Source organism: Erpetoichthys calabaricus, chromosome 1 (genome assembly GCF_900747795.2).
Source record: "Erpetoichthys calabaricus chromosome 1, fErpCal1.3, whole genome shotgun sequence".
Taxonomy (NCBI): domain Eukaryota; kingdom Metazoa; phylum Chordata; class Cladistia; order Polypteriformes; family Polypteridae; genus Erpetoichthys; species Erpetoichthys calabaricus.
In genome coordinates, this window is record NC_041394.2 from 21,795,528 (window position 1) to 21,823,489 (window position 27,962).

The 27,962-nt window shown below is 43.9% G+C and overlaps 1 protein-coding gene across 2 annotated transcripts in view; it reads right to left on the reverse strand.

The window, feature by feature from the left end:
• Window positions 1-1,202: 1,202 nt before the first annotated feature.
• The window catches only part of LOC114647552 (myotonin-protein kinase), a 437,098-nt gene continuing 410,338 nt past the window's right edge, over window positions 1,203-27,962 (reverse strand). The window contains exons 13-16 of one of the 2 annotated variants that reach the window (XM_051934117.1): window positions 24,070-24,167; window positions 20,091-20,158; window positions 8,697-8,771; window positions 1,203-1,999 (exon numbers count right to left, since the gene is read on the reverse strand). In XM_051934117.1, coding sequence (XP_051790077.1) covers window positions 1,898-1,999; window positions 8,697-8,771; window positions 20,091-20,158; window positions 24,070-24,167 — 343 coding nt within the window. In that variant the 3' untranslated portion in view covers window positions 1,203-1,897. The remainder of the gene's footprint in view (window positions 2,000-8,696; window positions 8,772-20,090; window positions 20,159-24,069; window positions 24,168-27,962) is intronic. The other variant, XM_051934119.1, reaches the window with a different exon arrangement.

A 27,962-nucleotide genomic window follows, 5' to 3' on the forward strand; every position in this document is an offset into this window, starting at 1 on the left:
CAGAGTAGTAATGCCACTCTGGGACAAGAGAGGGTCCAGTCAACTAATGGTATGTGTTTTCTCATCCACAGCATGGAGAAGACCCCCAGTGAGGACAATTGACTCCAACCCCTCCTAGTCGGAGGCCTATAAAAACAAGGCCTCCCCACATGCAGGTCTGCTTTGGACCTGAGTTGGCCCCTAAGACTGACCCGCAGCATTATTTTGAGAAGCCGACCTAAGACAAAGAGAGCATTTTTGTTTATGTTGCCATTGTGTTTAATTTATTTTTTTATGGTATCAGATTAAACTGGGCAACCAGTTGGCACCCCAACAATTCTTTGGACTCCTCTGGTGTCTTCCCTCATACATAGCGGTCACTACAGTTTTGCGGACGGAGACTTAATTATACCTTACAGGAGGACATTTCCTCCTTCTGTTCCCCTCAGCAGAAGACCAATCAGAGCCACTGCAGGGACTGCTGGGAATTGAAGTTTTCACTTCCCATTAGCGCTGCTACAGTACAATGTTGTATACATTTCTGGTCATTGTTATGTGGTGGCCGTACTTTTGATAAATACTATGAAAATGCTAGCATGGGCGGACATCATTTTTTATTTCTAAAAGCCATTTTTAAATGTAAACGTAGTAGTGTGGACATGGCTTTAGTCTGTGAAGTCGTAATGTCGCATTTGTTGTGTGGCATTAGGCTTAACCATCCCTTCAAGGAGGACATTTCCTCCTTGTGTTCCGTGTAGGTGAACAGCGATGTCATATACATTTCTGGTCACTGTTGTTTGGTGGACGTGTTTTGATAAATATGAAAATGCTAGCATGGGTGGAGATCTTTTTTATTTATAAAAGCTTTTTTAAAATGTAAACGTAGTAGTGTTGAGGTGGCTTTCGTCTGTGAAGTAATAATATGGCGTTTGTTGTGTTGGCGAGTGTGTATATGTTTAGATTTTGTTTTTCCTTCTTCCTGGACTCGAACACCATCTTGTATTTGAAGCACATCATAGGGGAGTGAGGCCTGCTGAGGTAACATACTTGGTGTCAAACCCGTGGATCGGCCAGTCATCCTCTCTTTTCAGTTTTGCATCCTGAATTGTATGGACTTTTAAGCGTTCCTGTCCCAATCGGTCCCCCGTCCGGCCTTCACTTTATGTAGCCACAGTTCTTCACCACTCAAGAAATGACAGCTCTGTTTACAATACGACAAAAAGTGAACACTCAAATTTTAAAGTAAGGAATACAAACCTTCAACTGAGGGTGTAACGGGGGGGAAAATGCAAATGTAGGAAAAATTCCCGTTGTGAACAGTGCTGTGTCAGAGGTTAAATAGTGTGGCGACAAGCCATCGAGTCCATTGGATGTTATTTTAAAAAAAAAAAACAGAAAAGTCCAAGTCACGCCCAAACCAATACAATTCTTTCAAACAGAAATCCGTATTCGCTCTGCTGTCAGCAGATTCCATAAAGATTTGACCGTTCCTCAATTCGGAGCTCAGAGCTGTAGGCTGGATTTGCAGCTGTCCAAGACCCATTCTGTGTGTCTCTGTCTTCCAGAGATTGTCGTCCGATATCGCCTCTTCACCTGACAATCCGTGTGCTGTGTATTCTCAAAAACGAATTGCACAGCTTGCATTTTATGTGAGCTTTGCGTAGCATAAATACGTTGAAAAATAAATACTGTTCTTCAGATCGTGCGCATCAGTAGCTTGAAGTGGACCGTGGTCTCTCTCTCACTCTCTCTGTCTTTCTCTTTGTCTTTAGTCGCCATCCTGGGTTCAGTACATCACTGTGCTCCCCATGATCGCCATCTCCTAGTCGATCTGGAGGGGAGTACACATCTCTGTCTCTCTTGTGAACCTCAGGCGTAGTGATTTGAACATCGGTGTGCGTTCATTTGGTCCTGGGCCTCAGGAGAGCTCCGACAGACAGCTGAGCACGTTCATAGTCAAGCCCCACCTGGCTGCCGAGAGGAGCAGGTAGCCCTCATTCTTCGCAGTTGGGCGAGGCACCTGCACAGTTGGTGGGAAGTGGAGAAGACACAGTAAGTTGGAGTATATCAGCCATCTTTTATTCATCCTCCCCAATTGAATGAACTGTTATGGAGGGCTGAGGCCTGTCTTGATAGCGTTGGGGGCACTGGTGGAACCAGCCTTGGATCAAAGACACTACTCTCAAGTGAGAGAACTTTTGGTAAGTTATTTCTTCGTAATCATGGTACATATTAATTCACCACATAAAATTCCATTCTATTTTTTTATGAATTAAAAAAAAAACACTAAACCTGTCCTTGCATTTTAAATTAGAATTCATGGATCAGGGGTCCAAATGTGAAAAAAAGCCTTTACGCTTACCAAATATGTCCAAGGAATGTTCGGTGTCTTGAGATTACACACATATTGCAAAATGGTGTACCCATGTTGTTTTAGGAACGAAAAACACACAAAAAGCAAACCAACCTAATGGGATTCAGCCATTTTAAAAGTAGACTTTTAAACCCACCTTGCAGCCCCAAATCTGTGGTTTCACCTCAGAGTTGTCTCCAAGAGCACTTATGGACATCATTGAATGATGAATCCCAGAAAATCAATCGCTGTCTCTGCCCTGAAGACAACTAGACAATAAACACTGAAAAGAGTCACACAATTGCTCTGTCTTTCACTATGTGTGATACTACTAGGGTGTTGTACCGTGTTAGCCATTGTGGATGTGATAAGAAATCAAGGAAAATGACACCTTTTATTGGCCAACTAAAAAGATTACAATATGCAAGCTTTCAGGACAACAGCCCTGGCACTTGAAGTACTCCCTTGTCCAGGTGAGTTGGAGCTGGGAGGAAGAGGAGCAATACTTGACTGGAGGAGGGCAGTGCGGTGAAGAGAGGAGAGGTGGATTGGAGGAGAGATTAGTTGTGCTTTGTGCCGTACATCGAGGTACTGTGTATAATAAATCATCCATTTATTTGAACCTGGAACTGTACTGTGTCATCATGGTTGGGGTTTGTTGCTTGCTTGTACCCTGGTTTCCATCACACAGAGGTTAGGAGCACACGCTGATACAGCGCAATGCTGCACCCACCACATGACAAACCAACTCACAATGATCCCAGATTAGGACCTGAGTGCAGCCATGTGACGGGTGACACCTCAGCACCACACTAGTTCAGATGGACCAGTCTGAGGTTTTTCATGGTGGCTGGAGTGCCAATTCTGCCACCAACCCCCAAGTTTTCTCTGTAAGTTGGAGGGCCTACATGCAGGGCTGGATGCAAATTAACGTCGTAGCCAGAACGGAGCAATTGAAGATTAAGGGCCATGCTCAGGGGCCCAATGGAATAGAGTCACTTCTGGCATTTACGGGATTTGAACCGGCAACCTTTTCTGATTACCAGTGCACATCCCTAGCCTCAGAGCCACCTCTCCACCTCATCACACAGCATTGTCTATAAAAAAATTAGAATAATATAATTTGAGTACACACGGCATAAGAAAACAGTGTGATTCGAACGCTCATGTGCTGCCAGTGCTGGCTCACGGTTCCAATGGCAATGGATTTCAGGGCATACTGACTGCTCTGCCACTGTATCAGACACTTGGCACACTTTTGTGCAGAGCATCCTCTGTTATAAGCTCTGAAGCCTTGGAGAAACGGAACTGCAGAGACAAGTGTAGGTTAATACGCGGCCTGAAGCTACCAAACTTTTGACAAACTGGGGTTGGACCTGAGGTGGCACTGCAAGCAGACAAGCGAACAGGAAACATTATCTTTACCACAAGAAAATAATACAGAGAATCTGATAATAGTTATGACCTCCAGTTGTAATGTTGTCCTCACAAGAACACCTCAGAAACATAGAAGGCACATTTTCTTTAATGGAAACCATTCGCCGTTTCAAAGCTGGCGTCGTTATGCACATTATGGGAATGTGCTGGGGGCTCTGCACAGGAGGCGACATGGTGGATGATTTTTAGACCAGACACCTCGCTACCCTCACTTCCTTCTTCTACACCAGAGTGCAGACCAATCCAATGTTAGACAAATGATCTCACTTCTGGGGGGCTTCGGAAGTTCTGCCTTTTCCAGCGTGAATCCAGCTGGAAGTCCGTATTCACTTTGGACCCACCTCTGTGGAAGCCAGTCTAGCCCCCCAGAAGCCTTTTGTTTTACCAAGGGATGGTTTACTGTTTTTAATTTTCATCATTTATTAGCATTGTTGCCATCAAGCAAACAGGCTTCTCTTCTTGGTCACATTTCTTACGCTCTATTGAATGGGTGCCCCAAGAAGAACCCAACACTTTTACTTGGTAAGTTTTAAGGCTTTTCTTCACATTTGGATCCCAGCCCCATCACCTCAAACCATCTCCGGCAGGCTAGGTACTTTTTAAAATTTTAAATACTTCACTTTACAACACAATTTCATGCGTCAAATTGATAAAGACCACGATTATGAAGAAATAACTTTTGACTTGAAAAATACCAAATGTATCCTTCGAGTGTTTCACGGACTTGTTGAACCCTGGATCAGTGCCCATATTTATCAAGTGTCTCATAGTAGAAGATGGTCCCAACTGGCTCAAAAACCTGAGTGACACAAATGTCATCCTACTCTTAGGAGTAAAAAGCTTTATATCAATTTTCACTAATTTAGGAAACTTCTAATTTAGGAAACTTCTCTTGTGAGCTGCCACAAGATGGCGTTCAGGCAGAAATCAGCAGGCACATCCCGGGAAAGACAGAATGTTTTGGAAATGCTGGCCATCGACAAACTCCTAATCGATTTGACTGAGATGAAATAACATTCGTAACAAATGTTGTACATCATGTGATTGCTCCATCTACGCGGTGAAGCCATGCACCATCAGTCGAAATGAAATGTTAGTAACGTTCTGTTTTTTGGCCGTGGGGGACTACAGCTTTGCAATAGTGAGGAATCTGGGTATCTTGCAATCAACCATTTCTCAAATTTCACACCAAACTTTGAATGCCCTTACTACGCTTGAGGTAATACGCAGAATTAGTAGTGGGGAAACGTTAAAGTAAGGTCCACTCAACCATTGTCATTGGTGTGATTGGATTACACACACATTATGACCGTTGCCCCAAGTGTGGATGAGCACCCATATGTGAATCACAAGCAACATCACGGTGTCTGCTTATTATTCTGAGAGTTAAACTTAAAGAAGTGGTGAGGCGGCCTTCTGATGGTATGCACCTAAAATCTGGAATAGCTGACTGATAGAAATTTGTCAGGCTGATATGGTGGAGCACTTTAAAAAAACTGCCAAAAACACATTACTTTAACATGGCTTTCTCATAGCTTCATCTTAGTTTAATCCTGATGCTCTCTATATTCAATTAATTATCATTATCATTCCTGGTGGCTCCGAAATCCATACTAACCCCTACTTTCTCTTCTGTTCTTTTTCCGGTTTTCTGTAGTGACGATCTACCACAACCACCTGATCAAAGCATCGTGATGTCTCTACATTGATGGATTAAAGGCCAGCAGTCCACATGACTGTCACCAAGTTCTTCCAAACCTTAAATACCATGAGGACTGATTGGGAGGTCATTTACGTGAGGTAGAATGCCTAGAGGAGGCTGGGTGGTCTCGTGGCCTCAGAACCCCTGCAAATTTTATTTTTATTCTCCAGATATCTGGCTTTTTTATTTTGTTTTGTTTTTTCTGTCCTCCCAGACCATCAGACCTTACTGTTTTTCTATGTTAATTAGTGTTATTTTATTTTATTTTATTTATTTTGTCTTTTTTCTCTTTCTTCATCATGTAAAGCAGCTGTGCGCAACCTGCGGCCGTACGGCCGCATGCGGCCGTGGGCAAGGACTTTGGCGGCCGTGGACGTGTATATTAAAGTGTACGTAATGGCGGCCGTGCAGGTGTAGGGTCTCTGGACTCCAGCGAGTAAGGGGTCTCAACGCCGCGGAATCTTTGTCGGCCGGGTCGGTATGGTGACGCCGAAAGCCGATTTGCTTACTTGAATATTAAGTTCGGTTGAAATGGGCTGACACCCAGGAGTACATTTGAAGTCACGTGACTAGCAGCTAGCCAATATGGAACTGAGAAGGAAATGGGAGTGTACGCCTGTACGGCCTTGTGGCTAAGTCCATACACTGCCTATCGCCATTAGCAAACGGTCATCATATGTGCGAAGCAGCGTTTTCCAGAATGAAATATCTGAAAAACAAGTACCGAACCCGATTGGTAGACAGCAATCTAGAGTCTGGAATACGGCTAATGGTCTCCAGCGAGTCCCCTGACTTTGCAAGTCTGTCTGCAAACATGCAAGAGCAAGGAAGCCATTAATGGCGATGTTTTCCAAACTTCCTGAAACAATTGCTGTAAAGGTTTTTTGTCCTATATGACGTTTCGTAGACATTTTTTTACATATGTAGACCAGTAAATTGAATATTGTCAGATATATCATACTCTGTTTTAATGTGTAATCTGTAAATTTTTACATAAATCATAAAACATTATTAAGTTTACTTGGACTTACTGGCGGCCGTTATTAAAGTAAAAAGTCTGTAGTGCGGCCGTTATTAAAGTAAAAAGTCTGTAGTGCGGCCGTCAATAGCGGAAAGGTTGCGCATGCCTGATGTAAAGCATTCTGAGCTACATTCTTTGTATGAAAATGTGCTATAGAAATAAATGTTGTTGTTGTCGTCTGCACACAGGTGGTCTCGGATGCAAAGTGTACTGTAGTAGCCATCATATTACCCTGAAGACCGGCAAGAGCTGGGTGGGTGACTGACAGCAAAATGTCACAGAGCTACGCTGAGCTCTGCATTCCCACAGACACCCTGGGATATTCGTGTTACTCTTTCCAAGTCTAGGAAGGATCCAGAAGGTAGGTGGAGACTCCTCAGTGCTGATGCACTGGATAAATAGAGCCTAGCAGAAGATAAGAGGGGATCACAGAGAGAGAGATGGACATGTCATGCGACTCTGGAAGACAATCAGGGAACATCGAAAAAGTGATGGCAACTTCAGAAATGGCACAAAAATGGCTGGTTTCAGGATCTGTTACTTTATGAGGCATTACAAACAGTTATGGCATACAATAGACACAAGGTGGAATAATCTGTTTAGAGCTAAACGAATAACTGGAGACATGGGGGTGTACGGCCTGGAAAACTCAAAGGGAGTCACCCAATTAAAAACTAAGACACGGGTGATATTAAATATAGGAAAAGAGGCATTATGGTGGGCAAGAAAAAAGAACAAAAACAGAGTGACAACTCAAGGAATACTACAACGCCTGATGAGAAAGGATAGGGAGAACTGGCAAACATGGAAAGAAATTTAAAATATTAATGCCAACATAATAGACGAGTGGTTAAGAAAAGGTGAGGGAGGAATTGGGCGTTGTCACACACATGTAGGTAGGAGGGAGCTGTATGGACCAAGTGATGGTAATTCCATGCCAGGCCAGGGGGTGGCGGGGTGCGCTAAACCTTCTTCTGTTGTCTCTGCAGACCAAACATGGGAAAACCTGCCCGATTCAACTTTGAAGATGTCACTTCCGGTTCTGTTATGTCACTTCCGGTCCTGGCCTTTAAAGCCACCATGTTTCCAACAATAGGGCTGTTCAGTTTGGAACTTGACCAATGCACCCAATGCAGCGAGGGGCAATATATGGGTGGCTGCCCCAAACTTTTTTTCTTGTGTTGAAGCTAATTATTACCACAGCGTTTATGAGTAAAAAATATGAGGGGAAAGGTAATGGAAGCACGGTGAAGGAGGGGTGTGAGGTGATGGTGGCTGTTAGAGGGAATCCAAGTGTACTATGGGGAGTAGTCCATAATTAACAGGACCACTCTAAAGATGAACATTCAAAAAAGGGAAAAGAGACCAATGGTGTAAAGTTTTGTGTTCTTAAGTTAAAAAAACAAAACAAAAGAAAATCTGTTACTTTATGAGGTGTATTCCATGGCCATAACTGTGGGAAACGATTCTTCTATAAGTACGGCTGTGGATGATTGATCGTTAAATAAACGTGCCTCGTTATCGAGCTTTACTCTCATTTAGCGTGTGTGTGTGTCTTGGTCCTTCCATCTTGGCCCAGTTCAGTGCTTACAGTACTTCACGAGAAGGGCATAAACCTTTTATTTGAACGTAATCACATCTCTTTGAATATCATCATCATTATTATTATTATCTTTGTGAGTCTTACCGTCAGTATCTGAAATCTACAAGCGTCATCAGGATTTCCAAGGACACTACAATACATCTTCACGAGAGACATTTTGCAGCTTGGGGTTTTCCATGAAAAGGTGATGTCACTCATTCTCAGACGTGACCCCCCTTCTCCTCACTGGGTTGGGTGTGAGACGCTTCATAACTCCTTCTCATGTCCTACTCTTGGAATCTGAGATTTCTTATCCTAGTAAGACTTTTAGAGTAATTCTTGATAAATATGGGCACAGGGTACACTTCTGAGTGAGAGATACCTTTGGGGTGTAAGAGGTGATGCACATACAGATGGAGAGCAAGTCCACATTTGAACCCAGGACTCTGGAGCTCTGAGGCAACATCTGAGAAAAATACCAACATTTCTAATTTGGAAGACTGTGAAAAATCCAAAGATAAGACGCTTCCTCCACAACGGTGTTTTTAAACAGGAATATTAAGCCCGTAATTGGAAGGAAACCTGAATTGTCAACGCTTTTCATTTTCTCTAAAACACTTACCCTGGAGAAAAGCAGCAGATGCCGGTGGATGGGAACCACAAGTGGGTAGTCGCAAAGTGAGGGTGCCACTGAAGTCTGGAAGGACAGTGCAAAAATGAAATGAAGTTAAGAGAGAAATGGCGGACAACACCCCCCAAATCTGAGATCACCGGTTCAGCAAATATTCACGACACTCGTACTTGAGCAACTCTTTGCAGAGAAAACCAGCAGGTGAGATCAAGCAAGAAGCAAAGCACTACTGTGTTAAGGTGCCATGGCCATGCCAACCACAGAAAGGAAAAAACTATTGGAGAAAAGGCATGTCTGGAAATGGGTAACGATATTTTGCTAAACAATGTTATAGAAGAAATTGACATGACTCTAGTAGGCAGACATTCTGTCGTCTTCCGTAAAGCTGCTAACCTTATGTATGTGTACGTATACTAGGAATCACAGCACCACAGTAGTCAGGCTGGCACTGAGACAGAATCTCTCGAGGCTGGTTGAGAGTCAGCAAGTGGCAGCTTATCCAGGTGAACTACATCAGAGCCCATTTGATGGGGTGGCAAAGAAGGTTGCCCTGCCATCCAAAGGCGATTGAATTATATGGGATGTTGTAGTCAGTCACACTGAGCACATAATGGTGCTGTGCCCAGGATTCACTTGGGAGTGAACTTCACAAGGCTTGTGAGAGACTGCTGTTGTGGAGGATGCACCCCTAGCAAGCAGATGGCCAACATTGGACAAGGGGCTGCTTACTGAGTCGGCAGTCCCAAGTTTGAGGCCAGTCTCTCCCTGTGTTGACGTGAGTCCCCTGTAACAGATTCTCGACATGGCACACAATAAGGGTAATTGGCATTAAGAGAATTACAAATTCACACTGGCAGCCATTTACCGACGGGCGACTCACAAACAGTTTGTTCTTTTTGAGCGACTCTCTTTCAGTGGATCATGGGAAATTGATTTGCAAGCACAAATGAATCGATTCGTTTAGAGCTCATACGGGTGTGCCAAAACACATGCGGGATGTCGTTTAGATGTTTAAAGCGCCCGTCCGATTCAGGATTCTCTTTCACTTCACTTCTGATTTTTCTAGTTCGAGTTCTCATTCGCCGATAATGATTTAGTTCTGTCATTGACCACTCTCTCGTTCATCATACAAGCACAATGCAGTAATAACACATTTACATTTGAATGTTTTAATTGTTTTTCTACAATTCCTTATTAGAATATAGACTATAAACAGAATTTTAAAATAATGTTTATATACCATTGTACATTCAAAAAAGTACTGTAGTCACATAGAACTGAACCATATAAAAATATTACTCCAATTTCTACCAAGTACTTACTTTTGACTTTTGCACACACTTTTTTTGGCTCACTGAATGCACTAAGCAGACGTTCTTCCTCTTTCAAGAACTAAATCATTACCCGCGAACGAGTCACGCAGTTCTCGTCTCTTTTGATTTGATAACGAGCCAAACGATTCTCATTCATTTGATCCATGAACCGAATCAATACCGGAGAACGAGTCTCACAATTCACGTTCTTTTAATTTGCGAATCACTAAAACATTACCCGAAAGTGAGTCACATGACTCTCGCTCCCTTGATTCGAGACTGAGCCACATGATTCATTTACGAAGGGAATCGAAAACGAGCCACACGACTCTCTTTCCTTTGATTCGAGAATGAATCGCACAATCCTCATTCATTTGGTTTGTGAATGGAATCATTACCCGAGAATGAGCCACACGATTCTTGTTCTTCTTGACTGGCGAAGTGAATCACTGAATCATTCACTGAAAACGAGTTGCGCAATTTTTGTTCGAATTATAATTCTCGAACTTAGTGTCTTATTTTAATTATGCATGTTCACAGACCCCCGTGACCCTGTGTTAGGATTGGATAATGACTGACTGACTGAGTATTATAATGCTTCTGCTTTCAAAGATGCTAATACTCTACAATGTGAATTATGAGCATGTTTAATATAGCATTTAATAAATATAAATAATTTGCAATTCCTTCAAAGGGAACTTTAAAGGTTTTCCTTTTTGTTATGGATGAACCAAATAAATCAAATGAGTTGACTCTCTTAAGAATCTCTCTTGTTTAAAAGAATCGAATCAGTAAAGTGAACTGAAATGCCCCTCACTATGACCATTGTGGTTTGAGGTGCCACCCAGAGCTCTTTAACCACGTCACGCTCCAGAAGCGACTCCTCCACAGGACTGATCACGTTTTGGGTTACTGGGGAGTTCCTTTCATCTATCCGTCCATCCCTTTTCTTAACCTGCTTATAAGGGGCAGGGTTGTGGGGAAACTGGAGCCTCTCCCAGCAAGTATGAGGAGCAGGGCAGAAACAAACCCTGGACATGGGCGCCAGCCCATTGCAGGGTGGTATGTGTGTTCTGGTTTGTGTGTTGTTTTCACCCCATTTTCTGACTCTCACTGCATGCCAAACCTCCCTCTCTCTGAATTGCCTTTCCCGAGATTCAGAACCCTAACCCTAATTTCTTGCATTTTTCCCCCCTACAAGGTTTTTACTTATTTATTTATTTATTTTCTTGTCTTCTTAGAGAGTCAGGGCTGGAGCGTGGAGGGTGGTTAAAGCTCACTGAGGGATTCCTTGTGTGATGTTTGAGGTAACTTCTGGGCACCAAACAGGCACATGGGTAACTGGTTCCAAAAGGCACCAAGGATACCCGATTCTTTTAAAGGAAATGAACTGGCAGGAAGGACAGTTGCATCCTCCAAGATGACCACCCAACAATGGCAAAGAATCCCAAATGGCATACCCAGAAGTTATTTAGGCTTTGTTGCGAGTTTAAACAGGGTGGTCACTCACTGGTGGGTCCATAACGTGATGGGAAAGAGGTCTACCAGAGAGGCCTACAAGAAGTCAGTAGTGTACACTTTCTAGCACTTTGGAGGTGGAAAATTTGGGAGCCCCCACCCGCCCACCTGTCTTGTCTTCTGTTTACTATTCTTCCATCCATCCATCCATCTATTTTTCTAACTTGCTTATGTGGGGCAGTGTCACAGCATACCTGGAGGCGATCCTCACATCCTTTAATCAACCATCCATCTTCTAAACCTGCTTTATCCTTAGCAGAGTCACAGGGAAACTGGAGCCCATCCAGTAAGAATAAAGTGCAGGGCAGGAAAAATCTACCATAGGGTGAACAAACGCACACCCACGTGGGCCAAGGCTAGTCCACCTAACCTGATCCTTAATTATTCCAGCTTTGTATTTTGATTCTATGAAGACACCATTTTCATAATGCATTGTGAGCTTAAGAGGTTAGAAAAAGGCTCAAAGCACTGAGATATAGTGACATGCAAGGAGAAGGACTGCATTTATAAAGAGTCTTCCTGGGATGCAATTATTAGAGTACTTGTACGGTCATTTTGTTCCGCTCCCAAAAAACGTTGTATATCCCAAAAATCAAAAAGCAAAGCATCAGTCACTCTTGATTTTATATAGTGCCTTTCATAGGGTACACTGTTGACTTGCAATTAGATGAAATTTGGGAATGGGGCTTAATCCAGCATTGCATTAGTTGGCTCTTAATGGACCCAGCAGGTCAGCTTTTCTGGTTTACTGTTGAAATGAGAAGTGAAGTAAAATGGCCCCTTTGATTGGCTGAGTAAGATTACAACATACAAGATTTCGAGGCACATCAGACCCCCTTATTCAGGTAAGGTGAAATATATAAAGTGGAGTTACCAGTGCTTATATACACAATATGAAAGAAACACGATTATAAAGCCCTTAAGTGAGACAACCTAAGATTAATTTAGCAAGACAGGACAACAACGTATGATTAAGATCTTCTGATAAATGTCCAACCAATGATTTTGATGAGATTTCTTTTACAATGTGTGTCTGTAATCAAATATACTACTGACCTACCAGCAGATGGCAGCACTGCAGTGATTGATTCTTACTGAACCAGCAAGGACATTTTCTTTTGTAAGTTTATCAAAATGCCAGGAGATGGCAGCATTGCACTGATTAACTTAATGGACCAAGAAGGGCAGCTCTAGGTGTCACTTTAGATTAGGTGTCCAAACTTACCGCGTAATTACCTGTATGATTACATATGTGCTTATATAAATTGTGGAATAGCAGTTTTAACTGAGTGCTTAATTATACCATTACAATAAGTACAAGGTAATAACACCTAGTTACTGTGTAATAATCTTCTTCTTCTTCTGTCGGCTGCTCTCGTTAGAGGTTGCCACAGCAGATCATCTTCTTCCATATCTTCCTGTCCTCTGCATCTTGTTCTGTCACCCCCATCACCTTCATGTCCTCTCTCACCGCATCCATAAACCTTCTCTTAGGCCTTCCTCTTTTCTCCTCCTTGACATCTCTAACCTTAGCATCCTTCTCCTAATATACTCAGCATCTCTCCTCTGCACACGTCCAAACCAATGCAATCTCGCCTCTCTGACTTTGTCTCCCAACCGTCCAACCTGAGCTGACCCTCTAATGTCCTTATTTCTAATCCTATCCTTCCTCGTCACACTCAATGCAAATCTTAGCATATTTAACTCCTGCTTTCTGGTCAGTGCCACCGTCTCCAAACCATATAACATAGCTGGTCTCACTACCGTCCTGTAGACCTTCCCTTTCACTCTCGCTGATACCCGTCTGTCACAAATCACTCCTGACACTCTTCTCCACCCACTCCACCCTACCTGCACTCTCTTTTTCACCTCTCTTCCACAGTCCCATATCACTCTGTACTGTTGATCCCAAATATTTAAACTCATCCACCTTCACCAACTCTACTCCCTGCATCCTCACCAGTCCACTGACCTCCCCACTCATTTACACGCATGTATTCTGTTTTGTTCCTATTGACCTCCATTTCTCTCCTCTGTAGAGCATATCTCCACCTCTCCAGGGTCTCCTCAGAGGCACCCTGTCATATGCTTTCTCCAGGTCCACAAAGACGCAATGCAACTTCTTCTGGCCTTCTCTAAACTTCTCCACCAACATCCTCAGAGCAAACATTGCATCTGTGATGCTCTTTCTTGGCATGAAACCATACTGCTGCTCATTAATCATCACCTCCCTTCTTAACCTAGCTTCCACTACTCTTTCCCATAACTTCATGCTGTGGCTCATCCCAGATAATTATATGGTAAGGTGCAACATAATTAGTGACACCTAATCTAAGTGACACCCAGCTGTATTCCTTATTTATAGCTCTCAGCTATTGTAGATGTCAGCATTGCATTATTTGATTCTTAGTGGACCAATCAGGTCAGTTTTTGTTATTTAGTTTTATAGTTTAACTGAACTGGCAGCATTGCAATGACTGACTCTTAATTAATGTAGTGGGGAAACCATTTTTATTTACTACAGCAAGTTTATTAAAATGCCAGAAGATGGCAGCATTGCATTATTTGGCTCTTAATGGACCCAACAAGGAAACATTGATCATATTTACTGTTTCTAAGTTTATCAAATTGCCAGCAGATGGCAGCACTGCATCAACTGATTTAATGGACTGAGCAGGGCAGCTGCATTCCTTATTTAGGGCTCTCTGTTATTATAGATGGCAGCATAGCATTCGGTGATTCTTAATGAACCAAGCAGGTCAGATCATCTAATTTAATGTTGTAGGTTCACTGAACTGGCAGCATTACAGTAATTGACTCTTAATTAACCTCACTGGGAAGCCATTTTTATTTACTGCTACAAGTTTATCAAAATGCCAGCAGATGGCAGCATTGCATTAATTGACTCTTAATGGACCCAACAATGACATGTTGATCTTATTTATGACTCAGGCACCGTTGTGAGTGGCAGCCATTCCAGCAGCTCCGTGTATGACTTTATTTTTCTACCTTTTCCTCTATTTCACTGTTTCACTGTTCACTCCTACCACTTTCTTTTATGCAGACTCATTCCCTGGACACTTTTAACTTTTTACTACGAACATGGATTTTTTTGTGAATTTCCCCTTGGGATTAATAAAGTATCTATATATCTATCTAATAATAATAATTCATTACATTTATATAGTGCTTTTCTCAGTACTCAAAGCGCTATCCACACAGGGAGGAACCGGGAAGCGAACCCACAATCTTCCACAGTCTCCTTACTACAAAGCAGCAGCACTACCACTGCACCACCTATCTATCTATCTATCTATCTATCTATCTATCTATCTATCTATCTATCTATCTATCTATCTATCTATCTATCTATCTATCTATCTATCTATCTATCTATCTATCTATCTATCTATCTATCTATCTATCTATCTATCTACTGTTTCTAGGTGTATCAATTTACCAGCAGATGGCAGCACTGCATCAACTGACTTAATGGACTGAGCAGGGCAGCTCTGTTTCAAATTTACAGCTGTCTGTTGTTGGACATGGCAGTCTTACATGAGGTGACTCTTAAAGGACCCAGCAGGGCAGCTTTCTGGTTTACTCCTGTAGGTTTATTGAACTGCAAGCAGGTGGAGATTTAGTAAATGCCAGCACACAGCTGTTAGTGGGCAATCAGACATCCAGCTGAGCAGACAGAAGACAAACACAAGGCCCAATATAAGAGTAGCTATGGATCAGTTCAGCTTGGTATTCATCTTGTTCTGCGGTCCGCTGAGGCAGCACTTGGACCTGAGGATTGTCTCCTCTTTGTCCGTACTATGCAGTCTGGTCTTGATCTTCTACTGAGCCTTAATGGGCCCATCAGGGCAGTTATACAGGATGGTTTATTTACTGTGGTACGTTTTTTGAACTACCAGCTGATGGCAGCATTGCTGCTCTTGCTGACTTCATGAGCTGAGCGGGGCGGCTGTCTTTCTATTTTACTGCTCTCTGTCATTGTAAACAGTAGAATTACATTAGCTGACTCTAAATGGACCCAGCAGGTCAGCTTTTCTTATTTACTGTTGTAGGTTTACTGAACTGCCAGCAGATGGCAACGTTTTAGTAACCGACTCTTAATTAACCTTGCAGGGCAGCTCTATTTGTTATTTACTGTTGTAGGGTTTACTGAACTGCCAGCAGATGGCAGCACTGCAGCAAGTGACTCTTAATGACCCCAGCAGGGTCCTCGCTGGAGAAGAGCTGGACGTTGACGACGCGCCCTCATTAACTGTTTTCATTGGTCATTGCTTTCCTGTAGGGAATGTTTAACATGCAGTTTTTGTAATTTATAATGTTAAAAAATGGGTTTCATATCGCATTCACTCCTTCCCTTACACAGTCACTGACCCACTTGCAGCTTCACTGATTCAAATATTCATTCTGGAAAGCTTTCAGATTAATATCAAGTTACTGCTTAAATAAGTAAATGCCACTGGCAGTCTGTCACCATTAACTAGCTAAATGTCTTAATCTGAAATGTCCGGCATCATGCATGCGCGTCTGAGGTGAGTTGGATGTACTTCTACTCTGGGATGAGAGGGGGCGCTGGCGCTAACCTTATCCTCCGTAATGCCGACAAGAAACCCAGTTAGGGTGATTGACTCCACCCCCTCTAGACCCGCCCCCTCCATATCCTGTGGGTCCCAGTAGGAGGTGCGACTCTCATCGAGAACCCACTGCAGGACGGAGCTCCTCCCACCGTGACCCTCACAGGCTTCACCAGCGTTTCTCATGCCAGGACCCTGACTTCTGTTTCTTTAATGGCATCGAGTGCTCATTTTCTTTCGACTCTTGTCATAATTAAACGAGGAGGACCGGGTCCACGACCTTCCACAACGGTTAGCCTTTAAAATGAAAAATGCATTTTGCAGATTTTCATGTAATACAAAACCCTGTAGGCAACAAAAATAATTGTCCAAAGGGATTGTTTTTATTTATCCTTCCTGACATCCACCGTATAAAACATTTTAAATGTGTTACGTTTAAAGTAATAGAATTACAGAGGTTTCATGCGGATCAAATTTCAGATGCACTCTGATTCTGTCTTTCTTATCCTTCTTCCGGCTCTTTCCAAAGGCCCCTTGATATCAAGATCAGCGCTCGCCCAATGTTTGTATTCTTATAAGAAATTAACAGTCTTTTCAGCTAAGGGACATGAAGGTCTCACTTTGAGTGTGATGGTTATTATACCATCTTGGCAAAAATATAAAGCATACACTTAAAAAATAATCGTAATGCCAATTGGATCAGTGGTAGGAGGAGACCAAGGGCCGCGGCTCGGGGTCCTCACTGCATGGAGTCTGCATGATCTCTCTGTGTCATGCCAGTTAAGTGGACTGGTGATCCTAAATTGACCCTGGTGTGTCCTAGTGGTGCGTGAGTGTGTGTGTGTGCATGTGTGTGGCTGTGTATCTTCATGTGCGGATGTCCACTCATACTAACATCCTGCTCCGCCCCACACATCCAGCTCCTCCTAAAAGGTCCAACTCCGCCCCATTCCACAGGCTGCAGTGAGGGTTACTTGCCAGACTGGGTTTTCTTTTTTATTTACTGCTGCAGGTTTATGGACCTACCAGCAGGTGGCAGCACTGCCGTAACTGAGTTGATACTCTGAGCAGGGCAGCTTTATTTTTTCTTTACTCTTGATGTCTGCAGCATCGTGTTAGTTCAGGGGTGGGCAAATTCATTCCTGGAGGGCCGCAGTGGCTGCGGGTTTTTGTTCCAACCCAGTTGCTTAATTAGAAAACAATCCTTGTCAATAATTACATTTCATGGCTTGTTAGTGCTTTACCTCTGCTATGTCAAGTCATTCTCATATCCTTGATTTTTTTTTCCATTCTAAGGATATCATCCAAATACTTTGAAGTGTAAAACGGATGGGTAATTCTCAATCCTTCACTTTTTTCTCTTCTCTTTCCTTCCAAGTATTTAATTAAACCAAATAGTGCACAATAAATACACACAGGTGTAAAGGGTAACAAGCAAAATGGATAACTGCTGGTTTCTTTTGTCATTTGCATCTTATTGCTAATAAGGAGCAATTAAAAAACAAGAATGCAGCTGTTTAAGACTTAAATAAGCAATAAGGGTTCATAATCTTAACGAGGGAGATAACTAAAATGAAGCAGAAGTGTTTCTAGAGCAATAAGTGCTTCTTATTAAGCAATTGGGTTGGAACAAAAACCTGCAGCCACTGCGGCCCTCCAGGAATGAGTTTGCCTACCCCTGTGTTAGTTGACTCTTAATGGACCCAGCAGGTCCACCTTCTTACTTATTATAGTTGGCCAGCAGGTGGCAGCATTGCCATAATTGAATAAATGGACTGAGCAGGGCAGCTTTATTTCTTCTTTTCTGTTGAAGTCGACAACATCCAATAATATCCAGCTGCAGAGTTGTATGTCACTGCAGTTTTTAACTGACAGAAGTAACAGTAGGTATATAATATTAAGGTTTAGGGTTTGTGTAGTTAGCATGTAGCAGAGACGTGAGGTGACGTCACTTCTGCCGTCAAGCTGCTGCTCGTTATTTTTAGTAAATTCCACCAAGAGACTGCGGTGACATATCTAACTCTGGTGACGAGTGGCTCTGCAGGTCTGCAGTTGGACGTTTCTCTCACGTCACATTAGTTGACTCTTAATGGACCCAGCAGGTCTGCCTTCTTACTTATTGTTGTTGGCCAGCAGATGGCAGCATTGCCGTATTTGACTCTTCATGATTCTAACAGAGCAGCTTTGTTTCTTTGGCTGTTACTTGTACCCGTCTTTATTGTATTTCAAGTTCAAACCCATTGTGATGGACAGCTGGCAGCTCAACCCGGCCGGGACGCCCAAAGAGTGGGAGGCTGGGGGAAGGCAACTACATTGGGTCACTGCCTCCCCCAGGACGGTAGATGGTGATTTCCCTGCAGCATAGTGGTGCCCCAGATTACTGCAGGGCACCATGGGATCTGGAGTTCGACTTCACAGTCCTGCAGGGAGCCGTGGGTGCCGCCAGGAGACGCTGCAGGGAGACTGGGGCATTTTTACTTTCCATATAGCCCGGAAGTACTCCCAAGTCACAGGGATGGAAGCCCTGAAGTACTTCCGGACTGAAGAAATCTCGAGCCCTCCATCTGACCCGGAAGTGCTGGCAAGTCACATGGGAGGAAGAAAGGAAGGTCAAGGACTACATAAAGGATTGATGGGAACCCAGCAAGTGAGCCGGAGTTAGGACATAGAAGACACAGCTTGCTGGAAGGTGTGAAGGAAAGACAATCGTGTTATTATTGAGAATTGTGGTTTACTTGTACTTATGGTGGTTGTGGTGCTTGGAGACACTGTTTACGAAGAAGAAGCATTAAAATTACTTCTCATTGCTTTTACCCCGTGTCCTGCACGTCTGTCTGTTGGGTTTAAGGGGGCAACAGCAACCCCTAACGTCCACAATCATGTTTCATGTCCTTTTTGTTCACATTTGACTTATTTATGTGTTATTCATTTTGTTTTTGATTTGGTCTCTAAGGCTTTCTTACTGTATGTACTTTATGGGCGGTTCCCAAGAGGCGGGGCCACCCGCCCATCACTGTCAGGGACTGCCCTCAGCCCATTTAAAGGTGTGGCGGGACATTCAAATGCGCTTGGGAGTTGGTGAGTTTACTTGTGGTTTTGTTTTGCTGTGCTTGAGCTTTTTGTGGTGTCACTGGATTTTTTTGGACCCTCTAACCACTGCCTGGGTTACTGCATTGGATTGTCTTAATATTTTGGGCAACTCTTACTGTCTTTTTGTGCTCCACAGAGCTTCATTGTTGTTGAAGAGTATTTGTGAAGAATTCAGTCAGTCATTTTCTAGCCCATTTTGTCCTGAGCTGGTTGCCAGGGGTCTACTGGAGCCTAGCAGGAACAAACCCCTGGACAGGACGCCAGTCCATCACTGGGCAAACACTAAACTCACCAAACACACACACACACACACCAGGGCCAATTTTGTTTTATTTTATCAAGACCCTAATATCGAGCCGGGGTTCAATTGTGGATATTTTTGATCCATTTTTTTTGGACTTGCTTATATTTTGGGGCTTTCAGTTCATAACAATCTTAATTAGGCACTACAATCCTGAAGACGTGTGTATGCCAGCAAAATGGGTGCCCCAGATGTGCCAGGGCACAACACATTCCCTCCTCTGACAGCCCACCCTTATAATATCCACATAATTGTTCAGCTATTCCTTACCAATCTGAACTCGGACTCCGTCCACTCATGCAGATCATTTGACGGGACCCTGTTAGTCTAATACAGCCTGGTGGGGGCACTAGAGAGCTTAGTGTTGAAAGGCATCTATGAAAGGTGCTATAGAAAATAAAGATTGATTTGTGAGGATTGTCCTCCTCGATGCCCAAGGTCTGCCAATGGTCTGAGATGCTTTACCTGTTTGATTAATGGGGGCACAGCACTCCACAGCACACCACACATTTAGTAAAAGAGGAGCAGTGAGCGGCAGGCGCCCCACAGAGAAAGCAAGCAAGTGTCTTACATGTGAGGCGAGGTCCGGGCCGCAGGCAGGCAGAGAACGGCCAGAGTGCAGGACCCTCAGCTCTGTGACTGCGGGGAGAGAGAAGTGTGTTTTAGTGTCCTAGGGGTTCAAGTCCCGTGGCTCTCGGCGATGCGCCCAGGCAGCGAAGCCAATGCCACTGCAGCGTGGAGCAGGACGGTTAGTGAGTTGGCCGCTTTGGACTGCGACCTGATCGGTTTGAAAGAAGCCACAACTTTCAAGAAATCAACCACCAAGCCGTTGGAGAGGCTGTAGGGGTCTGTCACTCCATTTGAAAGCGGGGGGCCATTAGGGGTATTTTGGGGGCCCTGCATCTCTTGAAGGCTCCTGGCTAATCACACTGGAATGAAGAATCTGGGAGAAGTGCCCCCATTAGTGTCACCAAGATGGGCGATGAAAATCGATTATTATAAGAGATGAACATCAGTGGGAGAACTTTGGTAATTTTGGGAAAACGCAGCTTCACTCAGCACTTCCTGCGCTCTGCCATTTGAGGTCATGGGGGCCACCAGAGCCAGTAGGTGACTTCACAAAGTGGGTTTGTACCCCGGCGTGACAAACATGTGCTCCTTTATATTTAAACCAGGCACTTGGTTTGGGGAGAATCTATTGAGTGCTATAAAAGAGCAACGCCACTTCTGTCCACTTGGGGGTGCTAACAGACCCTCAAATAAGGACAGATGACCGGTGACTCGTATTATTAGATATGGGGTCTTCCAAACCGCTGGAGAGCACTGTGACGTGTCACAATTGCACAGAGCCAGACGGCCTATCTGGTCCTCAGCATATGTCTATAGGACCGGGGCAATACAGGACCACCTGAGACCACTAGGGGGAGCCCATCCCAGGATGACTTTGTTATCCAGCACTCTGTAAGTCGTGCAGGAGGGGGCGCTTTAAAAGGTCATATTGGACTTGTAGCCATTGGGTGGTAGAGCTGGACAAGGGTTCAACTGGAAGGAAGGCAAGATTGTGTGTGTGTGACTGGGATGGGGGAAAGTGAGACCATACAAGGGGTAAGTGGATGAGCCACCTCACAGGATGGGTGGGCTGCAGGTTTATCCAAAGTAAATTGCACCATATAATCATTTCTTTACTTCTAGAATGTAAGCACCGGCAGCTTGGAGTCCAAATAAACCAAAAAGTGATTCAGGTTTTAATACCTACAGGGCGCCACACTGCTTCGTGTCTTTGGAATTGTACTTGCAGTTCAACATTAAAACAATGAGGGGCCACACTTTCTTCTGGTTGGGCCACACTTGCAGTTCAAGACCTAGCCACAAGGGGTCCACAATGTCCTTATTGTTTAGAGTTGAATTTGCAGTTCAGCCCCCAGCTGTTAGAAGTTGTAGTTCAGTAGGGAGCCACTTGGGGGCGACACTGTGTTCATTTCTTAGAACTGAACTTGCAGTTCACTATTTAGCCACCAGGGGACCACACGACCTTCAGGAATCAGAACTGAAATCCGTGGTGTTGGGGGGATTAGTTGTGGGTGTGTATTGTGCCCTCCCTGGTTGAACCAAACTTGCAGTTCAACATCAAGCCACTAAGGGACACACAACCATAATTGGTTAGATGTTAACTTGCAGTTCACCACTTGGCCACTAGGAGCCCACACTGCCTTCAGTTACTGGAAATGAATGTGCAATTCAGCACTTAGCTGCTAGGGCAGGGGTCCCCAACTCTGGTACTGGAGGGCCACAGTGCTGCAGGTTTTCATTCTAAACTTTTACTTAATTAGTGACCTGTTTTTGCTGCTAATTAATTTCTTTTGAATTAATCTTAATTGACTTGTTTTTTTAAGATTAATTCCTCTGATTTGCTTCATTTCTTTCCTTAATTGGCACCCAAAGAGAAATGAAATGTGAAGTGAGGGAGCCGACAGAAGACCAACGAAGTCAGGGCCTCAAACTCCAATCAGTTGCTTCATTAGGCTCTGATTCTTGTCGTTCACTAAACTCGTTCTTTAATTCCATGGCTTGTTGCCACTTTTATTGTGCAATAGCAGACATTTCTGAAATTGTGGACTTTCTCTTTTCTAAGAGCTCTGGTCAAATGTTTTGTGGACCTGTGCAGATCAACATATCTGAGACCTTCATCTTTCTTTCTTTTCAGATATTATATGACGGACACCAATTGTTTTGGCTCATTTTGTATCTCATTATTGTTTGGTTGCTAATTAAGGAAAAAGAAACAATTAAGGGGTCTCTAGTCTTCAAGAGCAAGTCAGTTACAATTAATTTAAAAGAAGTTAATTAGCAGCAAAAACGGGTCACTCATTAAGAAAAGGGTTAGAATGAAAACCTGCAGCCACTGCGGCCCTCCAGGACTGGAGTTGGGGACCCCTGCGCTTTGGTCTGACATTGTCTTGATTTATTAGGACTGAACTTGCAGTTCAACACCAAACCAACGAGGAGCTCCACTCCCTTCACTTGTTGGACTAACCTTGCAGTTCCACATCCAGCCAGAGGGGGCCACACTCCCTTACCTTGTTAGATGTGTACTTGCTGTTCAGTGGGAGGCCACTAGAGGCCCTTGCTGCCCACATGAGTTAAGAGGCAAACTGCAAGTTCAATGCTAACTTTTTTCTAAGGGGGCCACTGCCTTCATTTGTTAGGAGTGAGCACACTGTTTTCAGGAGCTGTATTTGTACTTGCAGTTCAGTACCTAACCACTAAGGGGGGTATCTTGTAGTTCAACACCTAGCTGATAGAGGGCCATGCTGCCCTAGGGGGCCAAACAGCCTTCAGTAGTAAGAATTATATGCTCAATTAACTGGGGGGGTTATTGGGGGGGTGGTCCCACTACCTTCAGCAGTTGGAATTGAATAGAGTAGGGGGGCACATATCCTTCAGTAGTAAAAATTATATAATCAACATCTATTAACTGGGGGGGGGGTTAATGGGGGGGGGTGGTGGTCCCTCTACCTTCAGTAGTTGGAATTAAATGTGCAGTTCCACAGCTAGACCTTAGGGGGCCACACAGCCTTTAGTTGTAACAATTATATGCTCAACATCTATTAAGTGGGGGGGGGGGGTTATTGGGGGGGGGGTCCCACTACCATCAGTATTTGGAATTGAATGTGCAGTTCCACAGCTAGACCCTAGGGGGACACACAGCCTTCAGTAGTAAAAATTATATGCTCAATATCTACTAAGTGGGGGGGGGGGGGGGTTATTGGGGGGGTGGTCCCACTACCATCAGTATTTGGAATTCAATGTACAGTTCCACAGCTAGACCCTAGGGGGGGACTCAGCCTTCAGTAGTAAAAATTATATGCTCAACATCCATTAACTGGGGGGGGGGGTTATTGGGGGGGGGTCCCACTACCTTCAGTATTTGGAATTGAATGTGCAGTTCCACAGCTAGACCCTAGGGGGCCACACAGCCTTTAGTTGTAAAAATTATATAATCAACATCCATTAACTGGGGGGGGGGGTTATTGGGGGGGGGTCCCACTACCTTCAGTATTTGGAATTGAATGTACAGTTCCACAGCTAGACCCTAGGGGGACACACAGCCTTCAGTAGTAAAAATTACATAATCAACATCTATTAAGTGGGGGGGGGGGTTATTGGGGGGGGGGGGTGGTGGTCTCTCTACCCTCAGTATTTGGAATTGAATGTACAGTTCCACAGCTAGGCCCTAGGGGGCACTACAGACATTAGTTGTAAAAATTATATACTCAACATCTATTAACTGGGGGGGGGGGTTATTGGGGGGGGGGTCCCACTACCTTCAGTATTTGGAATTGAATGTATAGTTCCACAGCTAGACCCTAGGGGGCATACAGCCTTCAGTAGTGAGAATGAAATGTGTAGCTCAACACCCATTAACTGAGGGGTTAGGGTCCCACCACGTTCAGTAACTGAATGTGCATTTCAGCAGCCAGCCACTAGGAGGCCACACTGATTTTTGACGAGAGTAGAGGAGGCTGATGGAGGACATGCCGTCACCTTACCTTTGTCCTGCGACGATTTCAAGTGTGCCATCTCCGTCTTGAGCTGCTCGATCTCCCCAGCCAGCTGCTTGTTGTGCTTTTCTGCTTCCTGCAGCCGACTTTTAAGAGAAAAGTAGAGATTTAAGTGTCAACCCCACCCATTGCTTGCTGGTAAGCGAGACCTCCATGTCAATTCATTTTTTTTCTTTTATGCCACCTTTCCAGGTAAAACTGACCAGGTATTGATGGTTGGGGTGCCAGCCTCTGTTGGCATTTGATTGCTATTTAATTGTGTTTTTCTGTCCATGTATTATCTGATCTGTTAAATGGGACAATGGGGACAAAACATTATGTTGCCAGTATTAGGTGCATGGCAGAGACCAACACGGGATGGCATGCCAGTCCACATATGCCCATGTTCACTTATAATGGGGCATTTCAAGTCATGGATGAAAGCCTACAAGGTTACCTGTGCTGGGATCTGAAGGTAGGTGTCTGGAGCTGTAAGGTGGCATCAGCACCCGCTGTGCCACCATCATCTTTATGTCTTTTGTTGAACTGTTTACATTTTTTTTGAAGCTTTGTGGGCAACTTTGTGTCATTTCCATACGTGTGCAGACGCTCATTTTGAGCTATAAAGTTGATTTCTGTGAGGCTGGGGGGGCTCCCCATCTCCAAGTGTTTATACACGTTGCCAGAGGGTGGCGCTAGAGAGCCAACTGCAGCAGCACGAGTCCCCAAGTTGGGTTTTCTTCACTGATCACATCATCATCATCATCATCTAGTTTGATGGATTTTTAGCAGGAAATCACAAGGCTCCAACAGCTGAAACAAACCCCCACCTCATTCTTTCACTACAGGGGTCTCGAGTTACACCGCTGCGACATACTTAAGGAAGTGCATCACACTGCTATTTGTTGTAACTATTTGCTAAGTTACTTGACATGTGAGAGACCCACGTCCAAATGTTATGTGCCCCTCAGTACGACTACGCCATGTTTACAGAGCCCTTTGTGCTGGTGGTCTCGAGATGCCTTTTGTCAACTTTACAAGCTTATAAGCCCCTGCCAGGCAGGCTATCAAGTCAGCAGGTCGGCACATATTTGAGCGCACAGTGCCTAAATTTGGAGGGCTTTTCATCATTTCTTGGCTGGCGTTTGTGGCGCTGCTTCGCATCATCGTGCCCGCTCCTTCCTTAAAGATCTCATTTAACGGTCCCAGCTTGTTAAAGTCACAGCTCAAATAAACAGAATGTGAAATGGCCTTTGTGATGTGGGAGGGATTGGCAAGGGCAGGAGGGGCACTAAGATGGCACAAGAGAGAAGAATTTCTAAAGGGGGGAAAAGAAGGTGACGGTGACCTCCATACTCCATCAGTCTAATAGGTGGCACTCTGCTGCCTGTTCAATGGAGTGGGCTCTTTTAATTATGGGGTGTGCAGCAGAGGGCATACTGGTCTGGTAGTGTTGAGGGTCTGTAGGAGTGAAAATCATTTGATACATTTCTCTGATTTAGCCCTGCCAGCTGGTCCGAGACTGGTGGTTTGTGATTTGACGCATGATGTACAGTTCACACGGGCTCACCACATTTGGACAATTGAAGTCTGGAAAAATGTCACCTGGTCTGACGAGTCCTGACTTGTGCTGCGACATTCAGATGGTTTGGCAACAGCAACATGAAAACAGGGATCCATCCTGCCTTGTGTCAACGGTTCAGACTGCTGGTGGTGCTGTAATGGTGTGGGGGTATTTTCTTGGCACACTTTGAGCCCCTTAGTACCAACTGAGTATCGTTTAAATGCCATAGCCTACCTGGGTATTGTTGCTGACCATGTCCATCCCTATTCTTGATAAGTTTCAGTCGGGTTTTAGAACAAATCACAGTACAAAAACTGCACTCATTAAAGTAGTAAATGACTTGTGGGTAAATGCAGACAGAGGCCGTCTATCTGTTGTCATCCTCTTAGATCTGAGTGCCGCATTTGACACCATTGATCACAATATTCTTAGAAATCGCCTTAGTCAATGGGTGGGCCTCTCTGGCAGGGTCTTAAATTGGTTTAAATCCTACCTGGCAGGTAGAAAATTCTTTGTTAGTTGTTTTAATTATACTTCTATGACCCCTGATATTCTATATGGTGTTCCACAAGGCTCTATCCTGGGTCCGCTGCTCTTTTCGATTTACGTGCTTCCGTTAGGTCAGATTATCTTGGGGCATAATGTGAGCCACCACAGCTATGCTGATGATACACAACTGTATTTATCAATAGCGCCTGATGACCCCAACTCTCTTGATTCAATGACACAATGTCTTACTTGTGTTTCTAAATGGATGAATAACAATTTTCTCAAACTAAATAAAGAGAAAACAGAAATCTTAGTGATTGGCAAAAATGGATATAGTGAGGGTATTAGAAATAAACTAGATGCATTAGGATTAAAAGTCAAGATGGAGGTAAAGAATTTAGGGGTAACCATTGACTCTGACCTGAATTTTAAATCACATATTAATCAGATTACTAGGACATCATTTTTTCAGTTAAGAAATATAGCAAAGGTTAGAGCTCTTATAACATTGCAAGATGCTGAGAAATTAGTTCACGCTTTTGTTTTCAGTCGACTAGATTTCTGTAACGCACTCCTCTCAGGACCACCCAAAAAAAAACATCAATCGATTACAACGAGTGCAGAATGGAGCTGCTAGAATCTTAACTAGGAAAAGAAATTCTGAGCACATCACCCCAGTTCTGATGTCACTACATTGGTTACCTGTGTCATTTAGAATTGACTTTAAAATACTGCTTATGGTTTAGAAAGCCTTCAATAATCTGCTCCATCTTATATCTCAGAATGTCTGTCACCTTACACTCCAAATCGTAACCTTAGACCTTCAAATGAGTGTCTGCTTAGAATTCCAAGAGCTAAACTTAAAAGAAGTGGTGAGGTGGCCTTCTGCTGTTATGCACCTAAAATCTGGAATAGCTGACTGATAGAAATGCGCCAGGCTAATACAGTGGAGCACTTTAACAAACTGCTAAAAACACATTAGTGTTACATGGCTTTCTCATAGCTTCGTTTAAGTGTAACCCTGCTGCTCTGTATATTCAATTAATTATCATTATTATTCCTGGTGTCTCCATAATCCGTACTAACCTCTACTTTCTCCTCTGTTCTTTATCCGCTTTTCTGTGGTGCTGATCTGCGCCCCCACCACCTGATTAAAGCACCGTGATGTCCCTCCATTGATGGATTAAAGGCCAGAAGTCCACATGACCGTCATCATCAAGTTCTTCCATGAGAACCCTGAATATAATGAGGACTGATGGAGGTCATTGATGTGAGGTAGAATGTCTGAAGGTGGCTGTGTGGTCTCGTGGCCTCGGACCCCCTTGCAGATTTTATTTTTCTCTGGAGTTTTCTTTGTTTTTTTCTGTCCTCCCTGGCCATCGGACCTTACTGTATATTCTATGTTAATTAATATTGCTGAATTTTTTCTCTTTCTTCATCTTGTAAAGCACTTTGAGCTCCATCATTTGTATGAAAACGTGCTATCGAAATAAATGTTGTTGTTTATGACCGCAGTGTGCCTGTCTTCTGATGGCTACTAACAGCAGGACATTGCACCATTTGACGAATAAAACTCTTCCATCTTGAACAAGGTGGCGCGTGGGAGTGCTGCTGCTTGGCAGTAAGGGCACTGGGGTTTGTTTCCCTGGGTGTTTGATGTGTGGAGTTTGCTTGTTTTCTCCGTGGGTCTCCTCCGGGTGCTCCAGTTTCCTCCCACAGCCCACAGACATGCAGGTTAGGTGGACTGGTTTTCGTTAAATTGGCTTCTTGATGTGTGTGTTTGTGTTCACCCTGCAATGGACTGGTGCCATGTCCAGTGTTGTGCCCTGTGATTGCTGGCATGGGCTCT